General features: G+C 35.0%; 1 protein-coding gene across 4 annotated transcripts in view; it reads left to right on the top strand.

Moving 5' to 3' along the window:
* EAF2 (ELL associated factor 2) overlaps nucleotides 1–19,206 on the top strand; it is a 50,166-nt gene that overhangs the window by 3,649 nt on the left and 27,311 nt on the right. Inside the window, exons 2-4 of one of the 4 annotated variants that reach the window (XM_082459422.1) lie at nucleotides 2,928–3,022; nucleotides 10,667–10,803; nucleotides 12,873–13,018. In XM_082459422.1, coding sequence (XP_082315548.1) covers nucleotides 2,928–3,022; nucleotides 10,667–10,803; nucleotides 12,873–13,018 — 378 coding nt within the window. Of the gene's footprint in view, nucleotides 1–2,927; nucleotides 3,023–10,666; nucleotides 10,804–12,872; nucleotides 13,019–19,206 lie in introns of those variants that run through there. The other 3 variants (XM_082459423.1, XM_082459424.1, XM_082459425.1) reach the window with 3 other exon arrangements.

Here is a 19,206-nt window from a genome sequence, read left to right as displayed (position 1 = left end):
GGCTTGGCAGTAAAACCTATCAAAAACATAGTCTGGCATGTGGTAGGGAAGATGTGGGATGTTCTGTAAATGATAAACTTAATGCTTAACAGCAGATGCTTCACTGGGTAGAAGAGTTTGAGCAATAGAACCCATTAGAATTAATTTTGGATTTGAGCTAGTACTAGTTTTACAATTTATAACCAGATAAGGGAATAAAGATTGAAATTCCTAAGTTTGTAAATGGCACCATTTTTTCCTGTCATGAAATGATGAGCTCATGGACGGTGACTATAGGGAGATTGTCTGAGGCACCAAGTGGAGCCACTCCCAAAAAACTGGTTGTTAAGCTTTGGTATGAGCAAACATTAGAAAGTACACTAATGAAAAATAGGATTAAAATTATATTTACAATTAATGTTCTCTGATTAGTGTGGTATACTGGAAAGGGTATGGGTTTTGGAGTTAGTTGAATTAGTTCAGATTCCAGGAAATAAATTTATGTTACTAATTGTGGACTCTTTTGTGAAGATATTGACATTGTGTGATGCTACAGCCAAAATAGTCAGAGAAGTGATCAACAATGATAGGAAAAGTGTTGAGAGTAAAGCAGGAAATGTTTTTCCACTCTTTATGTAATATAAGTAATTGTATTGTAAACCTGAAGAAAATAACATAGATGAAGGAAATCCAGAGAAAATAAATAAATGATAAAATTAGTGGTGAGGCTTCCAAACCAAGAAGAACCGAAAGAAATAAACTAGTCTGGAATCATTCCAACTTAGAAGAGAATACATTTGACATTAGAAAACATATGGAAAGCATGAACATGAGATTATTCAACAAATTCTGTAGTTCTAGAGCTATGTTTAACCCCTTGAATCTCAAAATTTGTATACTTAAAAAGAAATTTCTTGTATGAAGGAAATAAAAGACAACGCTACTTAATATAACAAGTAATAAAATGTGGAATTTATTCTAACAATAATAATTAGAAATATAAATAGGTTCAGAATAGTTTTGATGGACTTACTGGTTATAAATTCCAGCTTATTAAGCAAAGCTACAGATATTTTGAGTACATTTCTATCTGTTATTGGTATCTCGTATACTATAGGCATTTATGCATAGGCTTCAAGGGCTTGTAAATCCCTAGAAATTATATAGTATTTGATATGTATGTTCATATATGCATTTTTAAAGCATGTATTACTTTTTAAAAAATTAATTAATTATTTTTTTTATTTTTGGCTGCATTGGGTCTTTGTTGCTGCATGTGGGCTTTTCTCTAGTTGCATCGAGTGGGGGCTACTCTTTGTTGCAGTGCGTGGGCTTCTCATTGCAGTGGCTTTGCTTCCCTTGTTCTGGAGTATGGGCTCTAGGTGCACGGGCTTCAGTAGTTGTGGCACACGGGCTCAGTAGTTGTGGCTCGTGGGCTCTAGAGCGCAGGCTCAGTAGTTGTGGCGCAAGGGCTTAGTTGCTCCACGGCATGTGGAATCTTCCTGGACCAGGGCTCGAACCCATGTCCCCTGCATTGGCAGGCGGATTCTTAACCACTGCGCCACCAGGGAAGTCCCCATATATGCATTTTTATGCAGAGAGGATCTGTAGCTGGTCTATAATTTTCATCAGATTCCGATAGGGGCTTATGACTATCCCTCATCTCCTAACACCACCCCTCCAGACACATGCATATACACAAAAGTTCGGAACTGTGGATCTAAGGCAAAGAGGCTATATAATATGGAATGGGTAGAGTGTGTGGCTTGAGTTCCTGGCTTATCTTTTACTGGCTTCATTACTTTAGAGGAGTTCACCATCAGTAAAATATGGGTGAGAATATTCAATTCAGAGAGTTGTTGTGAAGATCAAAAGTAATGATATATTATAAAGAAAAAGAATCTGTTTTTAAACACTAAAACAGAGGTTATAGATTTACCCTATCAGCTGATTTGACTCTAGAGATGCTTTTTTTGACCCACACAGTTGTTGTTTTAACATGATTTGGTTGTAAATACCTAAAAATCAAGATCTGTTATACAAAAATCTGGATTACCAGCCTCTATTTAAAAAAATTCAGAAGATAACCTGGCAACAGCAAAGGAATTCTGTATCAGAATTATTATCAGTCATTGATATATATATATTTTTTAATTTTTGAATTTTATTTAATTTATTTTTTTATACAGCAGGTTCTTATTAGTCATTGATGTATATTGATGTGAATTATTTTTAAGTGACTTTCATATCTTAGAGGTTTTTAAGCTTGCTCAGTATGTGAAATATCTTAGCACCCTGTGTTTTCTCTAGGTGATATATTTTAATGACATCATTTGAATTATGATCTAATTCAAAATGAAAACTTATTTTAATTTCTTCTGAAGTGGCAGATTTGGTTAAATTTACACATCTTTTAGTGGTGTATGTATCCATGAAAAACTCAAGCTGTTAAACTGAATAAGCTTTCTTTAAATTTTCCCCATGAATGTGTGTTTGCTGTGTTTTCATTCATTTTGTATTCTGCTAGGGCAGCAGACAAGTGGTAGTAGGAGCCCAAGATGGTTTAAGAAAAATTTAGGGGAGAAAAAACCCTGAAAATTGAAGATGTTCTACTGATATTGGTTTTTAGCAAATTGTCAAGATACTGACATTATTTCGCTTTTAGCAGTGGAACATCTTAGTCTAGTTCATCTTGATCTAAACAGGATCCCAAGGGATCATGAAGTGAGGAATACTGTTTTAGAGTGTAGCTATTTCTTTTTTTCTCAGAATTATACATACACAAATAATCTGGATTGTATTTTGTTTGTTTGCAATATTAAGACTCTTCTAAGCCATTTTAATTACTGGCTGTTGAAAAATGATTTATCACTCTGAAACATGCTCATATTTTTGATGTCCAGGTATTCTTCCATCTTATAAAAACCAGTATCTATATCTATTTTTAGATGACTTCAAACCTGCTTCTATTGACACTTCTTGTGAAGGAGAGCTTGAAGTCGGCAAAGGTGAACAGGTGACAATTACTCTACCAAATATAGAAGTGAGTATTTCCATATATTTAAACTAAATGGGTGTTTTTACAGGATTTCCACTAAATTTAAATGAAAATAATTGTACAATTCATGTAGTGGTAGTCAGTTAAAGAAATTAATAAATACAGCAAAGCAAAAAAATCATATTTTAAACTATCTTAAGGAAAACAATCTTAAACTCTTAAAATTTACTTTGTAAGTTTCAAGAACTATCATATTAAATGATTTGAAACAATTGGAGGTCTAAACAGATATTTATTAAATCACTATTATGAGCCAAATTTTGTTCTCCAAACTAGGAATAATAACATATGCCCTGACATCTAGTCCTAATCTGTTACAGCAAACAGACACATAAACATCTATCTAGTGCTATAGATTAGAACAGAGACAAAATTCTGTTTAAGCACATAAGTGGAATTAGATACTCTGCCTGGTGGAATCTTGAAAGGCTTCACAAAGCATATGCTATGTGGGCTGAGACTTAAAGGACAAGTGGAATTTCATCCGTTATAAGAGGAGTAGAATATTCTAGGCAAAAAGAACAGTACGTGAAAGGCTCCAAATGGAGAAAGGACAAGTGGAATAAATGAATGAATGTAGTAAATTACAGAATAATGAAAAATGATTGATAGGAGTAGAGACTGGAAAGGTAGATTGGGACCAGATTATAAAGACTCTTTTATGTTGTAATGTAGAATTTGGAGATTATGCCATAGGTATTAGAGAACCATTAGAGATTTTTAAGCAGAGAGCTAACATGATTAGATTTGTGCTTTGGGAGTGATTTTAACAATGACTTAGGGAATGGATTGGAAAAGAAAGAGACTAGGTCAGGGAGGCCTTTACCAAAATTTTGCCCATTTCAAAAATTTTCAGATATATCAAAGTAACACTATCAAATACTGTTTACATAAATATGCAAGTTCTTTGTTGTATGCTCTAGTTTTCTCAGTCCTTGAGTTAGAAATTTCTTAGCATTCAACTTGTTTCTTTTTCCTTTTATACTGACTTGATCTAGTCTCAAAGAAAACCAAGACTAACTTTATACTCTAACATAGAAAACACTGGACTTTCTGCGATTTTTTTACATTTTTTTAACTTTTGTAATAGGAATGGTTTTGTGCTAGTTCATCCACATTCTCTTGTATACATTTATGAGATGGCTTGTCATGGTTAGAGGTATAGCAAGCAAGCTCTCTATCCTCTATTTAGCCTTCCATCTGTTTCTTTTTGTCTGTCAACACTATATATTGAGACCCCACCTTTATGTCAGACTATATGAGTTGCTGCCTCTGAAGGTTTCCCTAATGTTAATGAAATTTGTGGGTGCATTTTATTGTATATTTCTCATTTGCTCCCTTGGAAATTGAAGAAAATGAAAAATCAACTCAGTCTGAGACATTGTAGATAAGTAAGCCTTTGTATTACTCTGTTATTAAAAAGTGTTCAGATTCTGGTGTCTCTAAAATAGTTTGGATATTAAGTACCCAATAATCTAAGGCTTTTTTTGCTTTATGAGGTTTATTAAAGAAAAGCCCAAATCATTCACTTAATCTTAAAAGTTATTGAAAAACCTCAGGTGGATAACAGGCACCACCTATTATCCTGGTCTCAGATTATAGGATTATTGATCAGTGATGATTGGTTTACAGAACTTTAGTTGAGTTCTTCTTTGCCACGTAGCATATTATTTTCTCAAATTGCAATCCTCCCATCCTCATCCCTTGCATTCTCTTTCTACTCCAAGCAGATGGGGATTCTTACATTTATTAATAAACCTTTTTCATTCACACATAATCCTGCTTTAATCAAGAGTTACCATCTACTATGTGTTCGATTTTGGTCTCAGTTGAAAATACTTCTTGAAGGAATGACAACTATAGGACAAAAATTTCAAGCTTCAAATTGTAAATTTATGAAATAGCAGAGAAATCATTTGGGAAAAAGTAGTTCCCTCCCCACCTCAGCCCACCAGAGATATGTCCAAAATGACTATGCCTCAATATTTTTGTGTGTATATGTGTGCATGAGAAAGGGAGACGGATGGACAGACAGACCATATATGCATATACTTTCTGTGTGGTAAGTCCTTTGCTAGGTAGCTGTTAAGAATGCAGAGGTAGGGACTTCCCTGGCGGTCCACTGGTTAAGACTCCACATTTCCACTGCAGGGGACACGGGTTCGATCCCTGTTGGGGGAACTAAGATCCAGCATGCCACGTGGCGTGACCAAAAATAAAAATAAAAAAAGAAGACAGAGGTAGACTGGACGTGGTAGGTGTCCTAAAAAATATTATCATTTAATGAGGAAGATAGGAGATAACTGATTAAAATTTAGTAATGTAAGGACTATCATAAAGGTATACACAGAATATTATGGGAGTACGAAAGAGAGACGATTCAGCCTGGGGAGGGAGAGGAGACATCAGGATATGCTGTCTTGAAGATGAGTTGAAATTACCCAGGTGAAGGAAAGCGGGAAGGGCCTCTTAGAGAAAAGAAAGACGTGGGCTAAGACAAAGCAACAAGAGTGTGTTACATTTGAAGAACTATATATAAGCCACTATGGCTAGGTAAGAAAGGGTGCATATGGAGACATAGTCGGAGATGGTATTTAGGAATCAGATAAAGAAAGGCCTAATGTGTAATGCAAAAGAATTTGAATTTTATCCTGTGAATCTTTCAGATAGCTGGAATGGAAGAGAATTGTTAAAATTACCACTTGCTAAGAGCAATTTTTTTTTTTCTGCTGGGCCTACAATCCTTGAACAATTGTGAATAAGAATAGAAATTATATTCTCAAATTTTGTGGGTTTTTCCCCCTTCATTAAAGAACTTCTTCAAATAAGTAGGAGGTTTACGTTTCTTCACAGTTCTTAATTTTGTGGGTATTTTGTGGAAATGTAATGATTATTAGTTTGAGGCATTTAGATTCTCCTATTTTCTTTATCAACTTGCCTTCATCTTCTTGGTGAAAATGCCTAGAAGCTTGGAGGCATTCCATAAAATAGACTTTTTATTACACTTTTTTTTTAAATTTTATTTTTATTTTTGGCCGTGTTGTGTCTTTGTTGCTGCACGCGGGCATTCTCTAGTTGCGGCGAGCGGGGGCTACTCTTTGTTGCGATGCGTGGGCTTCTCATTGCTGTGGCTTCTCTTGTTGCAGAGTACGGGCTCTAGGCACGTGGGCTTCGGTAGTTGTGGCACGTGGGCTCAGTAGTTGTGGCTCACAGGCTCTAGAGCGCAGGCTCAGTAGTTGTGGCACACGGGCTTAGTTGCTCCGCGGCATGTGGGATCCTCCCGGACCAGGGCTCGAACCCATGTCCCCTGCATTGGCAGGCGGACTCCCAACCACTGCGGCACCAGGGAAGCCCCTATTATACTTTTAAGAGTACCTTCAGGTTCTGGTGGTTCTTCGATAGGGTAGATTTTCTAATTCTCATTCCTCTAGGTGTTCTTTGGTAGTATCAAATAGAAGAAACTAATAAAAATGAAGACTGTTAAGGGGGTTAATATTAGGCATTTACAAATCTCTCTTTTTTGTAAACAATTCTCTATGGTTGAGTGCTATAAAATTTCAAAATGTTGAATATTGAAAGGAAAAGATTTACTTGACTGTTATGATTTGTCATTGGTGTTGTCCAGTTTGGCATATTTTTAGTGCTATCTTGTGGGGTACTTTTGTGGGCTTTGATGAAATAGCCCACAGGAAACTTCCAGCTACACTTCCTATTATGCAATGAGTGCATCTCTAGTGGTTGCTCAACAACTTTAGCCCACAAACCCTGGACCTGTGAGAGTTCCATATGTCTGATGACTACTATGCCACTCTAGATGACCCTGTTGGTCAAAGTCCCTTCCAAGATGAACCTAGTCTGATTCTTTCCATTGAGTTTACTTAGCTTACATGGGAAAATAGCCTACCACATTCTTGGGACTTCAGCTTATTTTAGGACTTGACTCCTATTTTAATGTCCTATTACAGTTATACTTCTAAATGAGTTATATTTTTATCATTGTATAATAAACCTTTTTTACCCTGTTTCTGTGATTTTAAGCTTAAATACCACCTTGTTTAATATTAATATTGCCAACTTTGCTTTCTTTTTGTTTGCATGTTCATGGAATCTTAGTGACTCTTACCTTTATTTAGCTTACATTTTAAGTATATCTTTTGTTAACAGAATATTCTGTGTTTCATTTTTAAACCCATTTTGACACTTTCTATTTTTTTTTTTTAATTTAGTCATGGCTGTGTTGGGTCTTCGTTTCTGTGCGAGGGCTTTCTCTAGTTGCGGCAAGTGGGGGCCACTCTTCATCGCGGTGCGCGGGCCTCTCACTATCGCGGCCTCTCTTGTTGCGGAGCACAGGCTCCAGACGCACAGGCTCAGCAATTGTGGCTTACGGGCCCAGCTGCTCCGCGGCATGCGGGATCTTCCCAGACCAGGGCTTGAACCCATGTCCCCTGCATTGGCAGGCAGACTCTCAACCACTGCACCACCAGGGAAGCCCCAACACTTTCTATTTTTATTAGGAGAATTCTATCCACATTTAGTTCAAAGTTTTGATACTTGATTTTTATTTCTATCATCTTATAGTATGTGTATTAGTTATTTTAATTTGTTTTCTTTTTTTTGTTCTTTATTAGTTTCGTCAAGCGTCTCTTCTTTCTTTTCTTTTTCTTTGTTTTCCCTCATGTTACTTTGGGAGTACTATTGTACTCTTCCATTCCATTACTGATTACTTTCCTTTCCTGGTATTCATAATCAGGCATGATCAGATTTGCCTGTTAGCAGATGGGAAATAAAACTAGAAGGAGAGTAGGGAGGAGGATAACAGTAATCTAGGTGAGCTGATGATTGGGTTCTGAAGTTGGGTTATAGCAGTAAACCTGGAGGTGGTAGGATGTGTTCCATAGTTATTCAGAGGCAAAGAGAGTTTATATGCTTCGGAGTTTCCTGGTACCTTAATAGTTTAACACCCCTTTCTTGGAATGTGAAATAAGAGGGCAGAAATTGAAGTTTAAAATAAGAATGGTGCTCAATTTAACGAGGAAAAAGTTTAATTAAAAAAAACTTGTTCAAAGTATAGAAGGCAGGTACAGGGATTGTGAAAGGCTTATTTAACTTGTTATTTATGGTAAAAATGTTCATATTGTTCACATTCAACATTCATTGAGTATCTGTGAAGAGCTTGATACTTCAGGTGCTAGGAGCAATAAAAAATTTCTAATCCAGTCCTCCTCCTTCAGAAACTCAGAGTACAATAACGTATTGTATTTTTAAATGTTTTCTATTCTAAGTAAGAATACAAGTATTTTTTAAGAAGAATATATTACATGACTCTCTTAAATGTAATTTGGAGCCCTTGGGTTGCTATTCTGGGGTATCTTACTCACTTGTTTTTAGTCAAGACGTTTGAAAAATATACTTATCAGCCAAGTAGGCCCAACTTAGTTTTGTCATGATCATGCTTCTGGCTCTCTACCTTACCAGGGCTTCAGCTAAGTGCTCGGCATCTCACTCTTCTAGGGCCACTCCAGGTATGTCCTTATCTATGTGCTATGCATGCTTGACTTCCTGTAGATCATTTTTGTTTTAGAAAAACTTGTTCCTTACTTTTGGTTTCATAATTTTCTCTCCCAACCTCTCAGAGGTCTCTAACCTACCCCTTTTTTATGGCATCCTCAATTACCAAATTTATCTCATACTCCTCTGGTAATGTGTTAAGCCTCTAATGATTGTTAACTTTTAAAATATGATATCCCCTGGGACTTCCCTGGTGGTCCAGTGGTTAAGACTCTGTGCTACCAATGTAGGGGGCCTGGGTTCGATCCCTGGTCAGGGAACTAGATCCCGCATGCCACAACTAACAGCCTGCATGCCTCAACTAAAAGGTCCCACATGCCGCAAAGAAGATCCCACATGTGGCAATGAAGATCCCACGTGCCACAACTAAGACCCGGCACAGCTAAATAAATAAATAAATAAATATTTTAAAAAAAATATGATAGGCCTTTAGTCTTTTTTAGAAGTCACCTTTTTCTAACCTGATCTAACATTACTATTATATTTGGCAAAATTATTATAATAAGTGCTTTAAAAATTTAATGTACTTTTATAAAGTTCAAAACCAAGCAATTATAACAATATATTATTTAGGGATACATATATGTGGGATAAAATAAGAGAATGAGAAACATAAAATTCCTTCAGGGTTGAGGGAGGCAGGGACAAAGGATAGAAGAGGAGCATAGGTAGATGTAGGTTATTAGTAATGACCAGGATTCTTTAACCTTTTATTATGGAAAATAGAATAGTATAATGAACCCCTATGTACTTACTGAGCTTCAACAATTATCAACATTTTGCTAATCTTTTTTTAATAGAGCTTCCTACTTTTTTCCTGGCATATTTTAAAGCAATCGCAGACATTCACAAATGCTTATGTATGCATCTCTAACTGATAAGGATATTTTAATTTTCACCTAAGTACCATGCTAACCATGCTATTATCACACATAGTAGAATTAATTGTAATACTTGGTCCATATTCATGTTTTCATGATGGTTTCAAAAATGTCTTTTTTCAGTTTTTCTCCCTAGGAATCCATATAAAATCCCTATATTGTATTTTTATTTATTTATTTTTATTGAGGTTAATTTACAAAGTTCTGTTAGTTTCAAGTGTACAGCAAAGTGATTCAGTTATACATATATATTCTTTTTCAGATTCTTTTCCATTATAGATTATTATAAGATATTGAGTATAGTTCCCTGTGCTATACAGTAGTTCCTTGTTGTTTACCTATTTTATATTCCTATATCGTATTCTGATATTATGTTTCTTATCTCTTTTATTCTATAAAAGTCCCTCCCCCCTTTTATGCCACCGGTTTATTAGAGAAACCAGGTTAATTGTCCTAGAGAATATACCCACATTCTGGATTTCAAATTACTTCTGTCTGGGATTATGTAACTTGTTTCTCCTTCCTCATATTTCCTTTAAACTGGTAGTTATTTCTAAAGCCTTGGTGAGAGTTAGATTCTTCGTGGGTTTTTTTTCAGGCAAGAACACTTTATAGGTGATGCTGCATACTTTCTTTTATATCACATCATGAAGCACATAATGTCTGGTTGTCCCACTTTTAAGGACGCTAAAATTGATCAGTGAGTTTAATGTAACATATGTTCCCTGATACATTCATTTTCCTTAATCTGCATAGGGAAGCACCCCTTTAATAAAATGCCAGATTTAAAAAATTAAATTTAGGAAGGAAGAAGACGAAGGGTAGGAAATATAACTCAGGACTTTTGTTCCCTTATTGTAAAGTATATTGGTTGTATTAGAACTGAATCCCAATTTCCTATTGTAGACCATGTCTACAAAGATTTGTGAAACAAATCTTTACTGGCTCAGGGCAGCTGCTTCCTCTGTTCCCTTTCCTCAAGACAGCAATTTTGAGATCTCAGCCTCTCTTCATCTGTCTTTTTTACTATACTCCTTATTGCCAGAGTAGTAAATTTAGGCAGTTAGGTGACTTGAAGTACAGTATATCAATAGATTGAGAAAGGCAGAAGATCTCAAAGGCCCTCTCAACTGAATTTCTATGATAAATTTCAAGTAATAATAATTAATTTTTTAAACAGGGTTCAACTACACCAGTAACTGTTTTCAAAGGTTCAAAGAAACCTTACTTAAAAGAATGCATTTTGATTATTAACCATGATACTGGGGAATGTCGACTAGAAAAACTCAGCAGCAACATCACTGTAAAAAAAACAAGGTATGTGGTTAATGAAATAAATTATTTAATCATCACATAAATTGCTAAGAGAATGTCAGTGAAAAAAGTTATTGGATTAAGTCACACTATTACATAAGGGTTATTTCTGTGTGGTACAAAAATGTTTTGATCTTTTTCCAAGTTTAAATTTGATGAAGATCCTTTAGCCAGAAGCTTTTACCATTTCTCCCTATGATATTTAAAAGCTTGTTTTGTTTCTAAATGTTTTCTTATGTGTAGGTATATCTTTTATTCTACTGTAGATACTTTTGTAGAACTGGACTAAAAGGAGCCATTACACATTCTCCAAAATAATTTCATTATCAGTAGTAAAATTTTATCAAGCACTTAGAAAATGTGAGGCAAGAAAAAGAATTTCCTATACAAATACTAACCTTAGAACGTTCACATTTTAATTGGATTAGCAGATAATTCCATTAAAAATGTCAATAAGAGAACATAGCCATCTCAAATATTTTTTTTTTGTGAAATAGGCAGTGCATTAATTAACATGTAGTATACTCTAAAAGCCATACAAATAGTATAGATAAAAATTGTTCTAGGAATTAAAGGAAGGGAGACATTATGGTTCATCAGAGCATTCAGGGAGCCCTTACTGATGTACCTTAAGAGGAGGCTGAGATTTAGGGCTTTTTTTTCCCCCAAACATATTTCATGATAAGGATTGCCTTTGGGTGCTTGTTAAACAAATGAGTTCCTAAATTCAACTACAGATCAGGGAAGGAGCCCAGGAAACTTTTTTTTGTTTTTTAATTATCCCCTCTTCCCAGGTGATTTTTATTTGTAGGAAAGTTTGGAAAATACTGATTTAATTGATCAGAGAGAACATGAGGATGTAAACAAGACAGGAATATATCTGACTTATTTGGAACCTATGAATAAGACTTGCTTGAATAGAGCAGAGGTTTGTTTCTTTCCCTGTATACAAGTATAGAAAGTGGGGTATGAGGTTGGAAGTAGACTAGAGGTAAGGTTATAAAGGTAGGTTGCCTTCAATATTAACTATGAAATTAGGACATTGTCTTTTTTTTTTTTTTTTAATTTTATTTATTTATTTATTTATTTATGGCTGTGTTGGGTCTTCGTTTCTGTGCGAGGGCTTTCTCTAGTTGCGGCAAGTGGGGGCCACTCTTCATCGCAGTGTGCGGGCCTCTCACTATCGCAGTCTCTCTTGTTGCGGAGCACAGGCTCCAGGTGCGCAGGCTCAGCAATTGTGGCTCACGGGCCTAGTCGCTCCGCGGCATGTGGGATCTTCCCAGACCAGGGCTCGAACCCGTGTCCCCTGCATTGGCAGGCAGATTCTCAACCACTGCGCCACCAGGGAAGCCCAGGACATTGTCTTATTGACGGTGGTTGCATATTAAAGTTTTTTTAACCAGGGATCGACATGCTTACATTCTTGTTTTGAAATGTAAATCGACCAAACAAATTGATTTAAATGAAACAATGTGGGAAAGAGAAAAATGCACAAACCACAATTTTTTAGAGTAAGAATGAAGAGAAAAGTGAAGTTCTAAATACTTTGTGAAGGAAGAACTAACAGGATTTGGTGACGAAATGGGAGAGGCAAAGTCAAGCATAGTTGTGTTATATACTTTTTTTTTTTTAAAGTATTGAAGGGAAAGTATACAAACCTCCTTTAATAACATGTCTTAACCTTATGAATGAGAAATGTGGGAGTGACTTAATTTTAACAGAAATGATAATTTCAGAATTTAGGGAATATAATGTATCTGCTATACTCATGTATAATTTCATTTTATTTTAGTCATTTGTGTATGTCTTATCTCTTCAATTTTGAGCAGTGGTTTTTTTTTTTATTCACATGTGTATCCCTCAGTGGATCTGTGTGTATGCCATGCCTATAGCAGGGATCAATAAAGGTTTGTTAAATAATGAATTAAATTAATGCTTTAATCCTTGAATATCATTTTAAAGATCTCTAAGAAAAAGAATAAGTGGTCGATTTTAGTAGCTTTGTAAGTTGAAATTGTTGTTATATTGCAATCATCATACCTGTTTTGACCTTTTGATTTTCTTAACTGCAGAGTTGAAGGAAGCAGTAAAATTCAGTATCGTATAGAGCAGCAGCAGCAACAAATGCGGAATTCAACTAGGACTCCCAATCTTGTAAAACATTCTCCATCGGAAGACAAGATGTCCCCAGCATCTCCGATGGATGATATTGAAAGAGGTAAAATCTATGAGTATGTAATGGCCCTTTAAAAGAAATTATTAATAAATGTTAAGTGAAATTTTTCATTTTAATTGATAAGGGAACTAACTGTAAAATTCTAAAAACATAATGTTTTTTGTTACGGTTCTAGGGGAAAAGTGTAGTTTATGATTTAGAGTATTATGTACATAAGCCTGTGTCTATATAACAGAATTTATATTTTTTATTATTCAGGGGAAAAAGTAACTGTTTAGATATGTGTAACTGGAGTTTTCTTCTTTTTGACAGTTGTGATGATTCCAGTTTAGTCTTTCACAGCGTCTTCTTGTTGAAGTTTTTTTATGTGTAGCCAGACTATAGATGTCTAAGATGTAGCCAAACCAATAGTGAAGTGAGGAGATGTAGTAAGCCAAAGCAGCAGGCAAGTTCTTCTGAACTGCTGCTCACTTCTCAGCAGGAAGGTGCTTCTAGAGAGGCACAGTCTTTTTGAAAGTAAGGAAACTTAAATATCCATTTTTTTTCTAGCTGCAGTTTGGGTGTTTATGTTATAGTAATTGTGGTAGGAGTAAGATCCTGGTCACCAAAGTTTATTTGTTTCTACGCTTTGCCTTCATAACTTGCATATAGCTCTCCATTTCCACTTGCCCCCTTCTAGGCCCAGTATAGTATTAGCTCCCTAATATATTAGTGTTCCCTTTACAAACAATAAGGAAAATATAAGCTCAGAACCCTTGTTGCTACAAGGGATCTTGAATTTATTTTATTGTTATATCTGCCTCCAAAATGGATTTGAATCATTATATCATTTTATATATGTGTACAATAAAAATCTGGAACAGAAAATTAAGATACTGGAGGGAAGAGGAAGCAAATTTGCTAATTATTAAAACATTAAATTTATATCTGAGCTTCCTATCCACTAATAGAAAACTGAAAACTTTAGTATATTTTGTATTATCTAAGAGGTTCCAAAGACTTGGACTCTTCCCTGCTACTAAATTCTAAAAGGAATTCATCGTATGGAACCTGTTCTTCAGAGAATTAAACTGTATAGTACCTTCAACTATAATTTTACAATACAAAAAGAAGTTCCTCTACGTGGCAGGTTTTTAGCAGAGACCTTAATAAAAACATTGTATTGTAGAATATAAGTGAAGGTAATCCAAGCATAAGATCTAACTTTGTATAAGAATTTACCTTGAGATGTTTGCAGAGCATGTTCCTTAGACTATCTTCTTTTAAATATTTTCTTAATATTTGACCCTACTATGCCAATGCCTACTGCTATGGTTGAAACACTTTTAAGTTTATGATTAGATGTCTGTCCACTTTACTAGTGTTTCTCTTGTTTAATTTTTACATTTACCTGTTTGGGCTATCTGGAATTCTAGTTTAAGAAATAAGAATCTAAATTTCCTTCCTCCCCAACTGTGTAATTACATAGATATTGATAGAGAATCAACAAATATAGTATTGAAAAAGAGTAGCAATATCCATTTTTTGAATAAGCCAATATTTCTTCTGCTGATATGAAAAGCCATTTTTTAAATTCAATTTTTATTTTATATTGGGGTATAGTTGCTTTACAACGTTGTGTTAGTTTCAGGTGTACAGAAAAGTGATTCAGTCATACATATACATGTATCTATGCTTTTTCAAATTCTTTTCCCATTTAGGTTATTACAGAGTATTGAGCATATTTCCCTGTGCTATGCAGTAGGTCCTTGTTGATTATCTATTTTATATATAGTAGTGTATATACGTTAATCCCAAACTCCTAATTTATCCCTCCCCCACCTTTCCCCTTTGGTAACCATAAGTTTGTTTTCGAAGTCTGTGAGTCTGTTTCTGTTTTGTAAATAAGTTCATTTGTGTCATCTTTTTACATTTCACATATAAGTGATATTATATGATATCTGTCTTTCTGTGTCTGACTTACTTCTCTTAGTATGATAATCTCTAGGTCCATCCATGTTGCTGCAAATGGCATTATATCATTCTTTTTTATTGCTGAGTAATATTCCATTGTGTATATATACCACATCTTCTTTATCCATTCATCTGTCGTTGGACATTTAGGTTGATTCCATGTCTTGGCTATTGTAAATAATGCTGCATTGAACATTGGGGTGCATGTGTCTTTTCAAATTATGGTTTTTCTCCATATATGCCCAGGAGTGGGATTGCTGGATCATGTGGTAGCTCTATTATTACTCTTTTAAGGAGCCTCCTTACCTTTCTCCATAGTGGCTGTACCAATTTACATTCCCACCAACAGTGTAGGAGGGTTCCCTTTTCTCCACACCCTCTCCAGCATTTATTGTTTGTAGACTTTTTGATGATGGCCATCCTGACTGGTGTGAGGTGATACCTCACTGTAGTTTTGATTTGCATTTCTCTAATAATTAGCGATGTGGAGCATTTTTTCTTGTGCCTTTTGGCCATCTGTATGTCTTCTTTGGAGAAATGTCTGTTTAGATCTTCTGCCCATTTTTTGATTGCGTTGTTTATTTTTTTTGATATAGAGCTGCATGAGCTGTTTGTCTGTTTTAGAGATTAATCCCTTGTCGGTCGCTTCATTTGCAAATGTTTTCTTCCATTCTGTGGGTTGTGTTTTTGTTTTCTTTATGGTTTCTCTTTGCACTGCAAAAGCTTTTAAGTTTATTTTTAGGTCCCATTTTATTTTAAGGTCACATTTGTTAATTTTTATTTTATTTTCATTACTCTAGGAGGTGGATCCCAAAAGATATTGCTGCAATTTATGTCAGAGTGTTCTGCCTATGTTTTCCTCTAAGAGTTTTATAGTATCTGGTCATACATCTAGGTCCTTAATCCATTTTGAGTTTATTTTTGTGTATGGTGTTAGAGAATGTTCTAATTTCATTCTTTTACATATAGCTGTCCAGTTTTCCCAGCACCACTTATTGAAGAGACTGTCTTTTCTCCACTGAATATTCTTGCTTCTGTCATAGATTAATTGACCATAGGTGTGTAAGTTTATTTCTGAGCTTTCTATCCTGTTCCATTGATCTATATTTCTGTCTTTGTGCCTGTACCATTCTGTTTTGATTACTGTAGCTTTGTAGTATAGTTTGAAGTCAGGGAGCCTGATTCCTCCAGCTCCATTTTTCCTCTCAGGATTGCTTTGGCTATTTAGAGTCTTTTGTGTTTCCATACAAGTTCTGAAATTTTTTGTTCTAGTTCTGTGAAGAATGCCATTGGTAATTTGATAGGGATTGCACTGAATCTGTAGATTGCCTTGGGTAGTATAGTCATTTTGACAATATTGATTCTTTCAATCCAAGAACATGGTATATCTTTCCATCTGTTTGTGTCATCTTTGATTTCCTTCATCAGTGTCATAGTTTTCAGAGTACAGGTCTTTTGCCTCCTTAGGTAGGTTTTTTCCTAGGTATTTTATTCTTTTTGATGTGATGGTAAATGGGATTGTTTCCTTAATTTCTCTTTCTGATTTTCATTGTTAGTGTATAGAAATGCAAGATATTTCTGTGTATTAATTTTTTATCCGGCAACCTTACTGAGTTCCTTGATAAGCTCTAGTAGTTTTCTGGTAACATCTTTAGGATTTTCTATGTATAGTATCATAGCATCTGCAAACAGTGACAGTTTTACTTCTTCTTTTCCAATTTGGATTCCTTTTATTTCTTCTGCTTCTCTGATTCCTATGGCTAGGACTTCCAAGACTATGTTGAATAAAAGTGGCGAGAGTGGACATTCTTGTCTTGTTCCTGATCTTGGAGGAAATGCTTTCAGCTTTTCACCACTGAGTATGATGTTAGCTGTGTGTTTGTCATACAAGGCCTTTATTATGTTGAGGTATGTTCCCTCCATGCCCACTTTCTGGAGAGTTTTTATCATAAATGGGTGGTGCTGGATTTTGTCAAAAGCTTTTACTGCATCTATTGAGATAATCATATGGTTTTTACTCTTCAGTTTGTTAATGTGGTGTATCACACTGATTGATTTGCAGATACTGAATAATCCCTGCATCCCTGGGATAAATTCCACTTGATCATGGTGTATGATCCTTTTAATGTATTTGTTAAATTCGATTTGCTAGTATTTTGTTGAGGATTTCTGCGTCTATGTTCATCAGTGATTCTGACTTGTAATTTTCTTTTTTTGTGGTATCTTTGTCTGATTTTGGTATCAGGGTGATGGTGGCCTCATAGCATGAGTCTGGGAGTGTCACTTCCTTTGCAAGTTTTTGGAATAGTTTCAGATGTGTAGGTGTTAACTCGTCTCTAAATGTTTGATAGAATTCACCTGTCATGCCATCTGGCCCTGGGCTTTTGTTTGTTGGAAGTTTTTAAATCACAGTTTCAATTTCAGTACTTGCGATTAGTCTGTTCATATTTTCTGCTTCTTCCTGGTTCAGTCTTAGATTGTACCTTTCTAAGAATTTATTTCTTTTAGGTTGTCCATTTTCTTGGCATATAGTTGCTTATAACAGTCTCTTGTGATCTTTTATATATCTGTGGTGTCAGTTGTAACTTCTCCTTTTTCATTTCTAATTTTATTGATTTGAGCCCTTTCCCTTTTTTCTTAATGAGCCTCGCTAAAGGTTCATCAATTTTGTTTATCTTTTCAAAGAACCAGCTTTTAGTTTCATTGATCTTTTCTATTGTTTTCTTCATCTCTATTTCATTTATTTCTTTTGTGATCTTTATGATTTCTTTCCTTCTACTAACTTTGGGGTTTGTTCTTCTTGCTCTAGTTTCTTTAGTTATAAGGTTAGGTTGTTTATTTGAGATTTTTCCTGTTTCGCGAGGTAAGGTTGTATTGCTGTAAATTTCCCTCTTAGAACTGCTTAAGGTAATTATCGGTATGTATGTTCTTCTCGTCATTTTGTTCATTGTTTAGGATTTGTTTTTGTAGGTTTTTTTTCTTCCCTTCCTCTTTTGTTCTTTTCTCTTTTGATTTGATGACTGTCTTTAGTGTTGTTTGGATTGTATTTTCTTTTTTTCTGTGTATCTATTGTAGATTTTTGGTTTGCAGTTACCATGATGTTTTGATATAGCAGCCTATATATATATATATATAACACATTTTTTACCAGAGACGTATTACAGCCACAGGTGTTAGTTTCTGCAAAAAATCCCCGGTCAATAATGTGTTAAGTTGCTGTTCTCTTAATTTCAAATGTATTTCCAATATCCTGCATTTGTACTCTCCTCCTCTCACGATTGCTGGTTTTGATATATTTGTGTATGGATGATATCCTAGCTTTACTGTATGTTTCTCTTTACCTGTGAGCTTCTCTTGTTTCTAGTTACGGGCTTTTCTTTTCCACCTAGAGAAGTTTCTTTAGCATTTGTTGTAAAGCTGCTTTGGTGGTGCTGAATTCTCTTAGCTTTTTCGTGTCTGTAAAGCTTTTGATTTCTCCGTTGTATCTGAATGAGAGCCTTGCTGGGTAAGCTATTCTTGGTCGTAGGTTTTTCCCTTTCATCACTTTAAATATATTGTGCCACTCCTTTCTGGTCCACAGAGTTTCTGCTGAAAAATCAGCTGATAAACTTATGGGAATCCCCTTGTATGTTATTTGTTGATTTTCCCTTGTTGCTTTTACTATCTTCTCTTTGTCTTTAATTTTTGTCAATTTGAATAATATGTGTCTTGGCATGTTCCTCCTTGGGTTTGTCCTGTATGTGACTTTATGCACTTCTTGAACTTCAGTGAGTATTTCCTTTCTCATGTTAGGGAAGTTTTCAGCTATTGTCTCTTCAAATATTTTCTCAGGCCCTTTCTCTCTCTCTCTTCTCCTTCTGGGACCCCTATAATGCAAATGTTGGTCCATTTCATGTTGTTCCAGAGACGTCTTAAACTGTCCTCATTTCTTTTCATTCTTTTTTCTTTATTCTATTCTGCAGCAGTGATTTCCACCATTCTGTCTTCCAGCTCACTTATTTGTTCTTCTGCCTCATTTATTCTGCTATTGATTCTTTCTAGTTTATTTTTCATTTCAGTTATTGTATTTTTCATCTGTTTGTTCCTTAAATCTTTTAGCTCCGAAAAGCCATTTTTATCACATGCAGAATTTCTTTCTGGACTTAAGTCTGTCTCACAACATAAGATGTACAGTGGCCAATACATGTATGAAAAATGGATCAGATTCACTAATGCTTTCAAAGTTCAAATTTTAAGATTAAAAGATATTTTTTTCTAAAATTTAATAGTTTCATTCT

The sequence above is a fragment of the Balaenoptera physalus genome (genome assembly GCF_965194825.1).
Source record: "Balaenoptera physalus genome assembly, chromosome: 4".
NCBI classification, from domain to species: Eukaryota; Metazoa; Chordata; class Mammalia; order Artiodactyla; family Balaenopteridae; genus Balaenoptera; species Balaenoptera physalus.
Note: the sequence above shows the minus strand (reverse complement) of the source record. Positions and strands in the feature narration are given on the sequence as shown.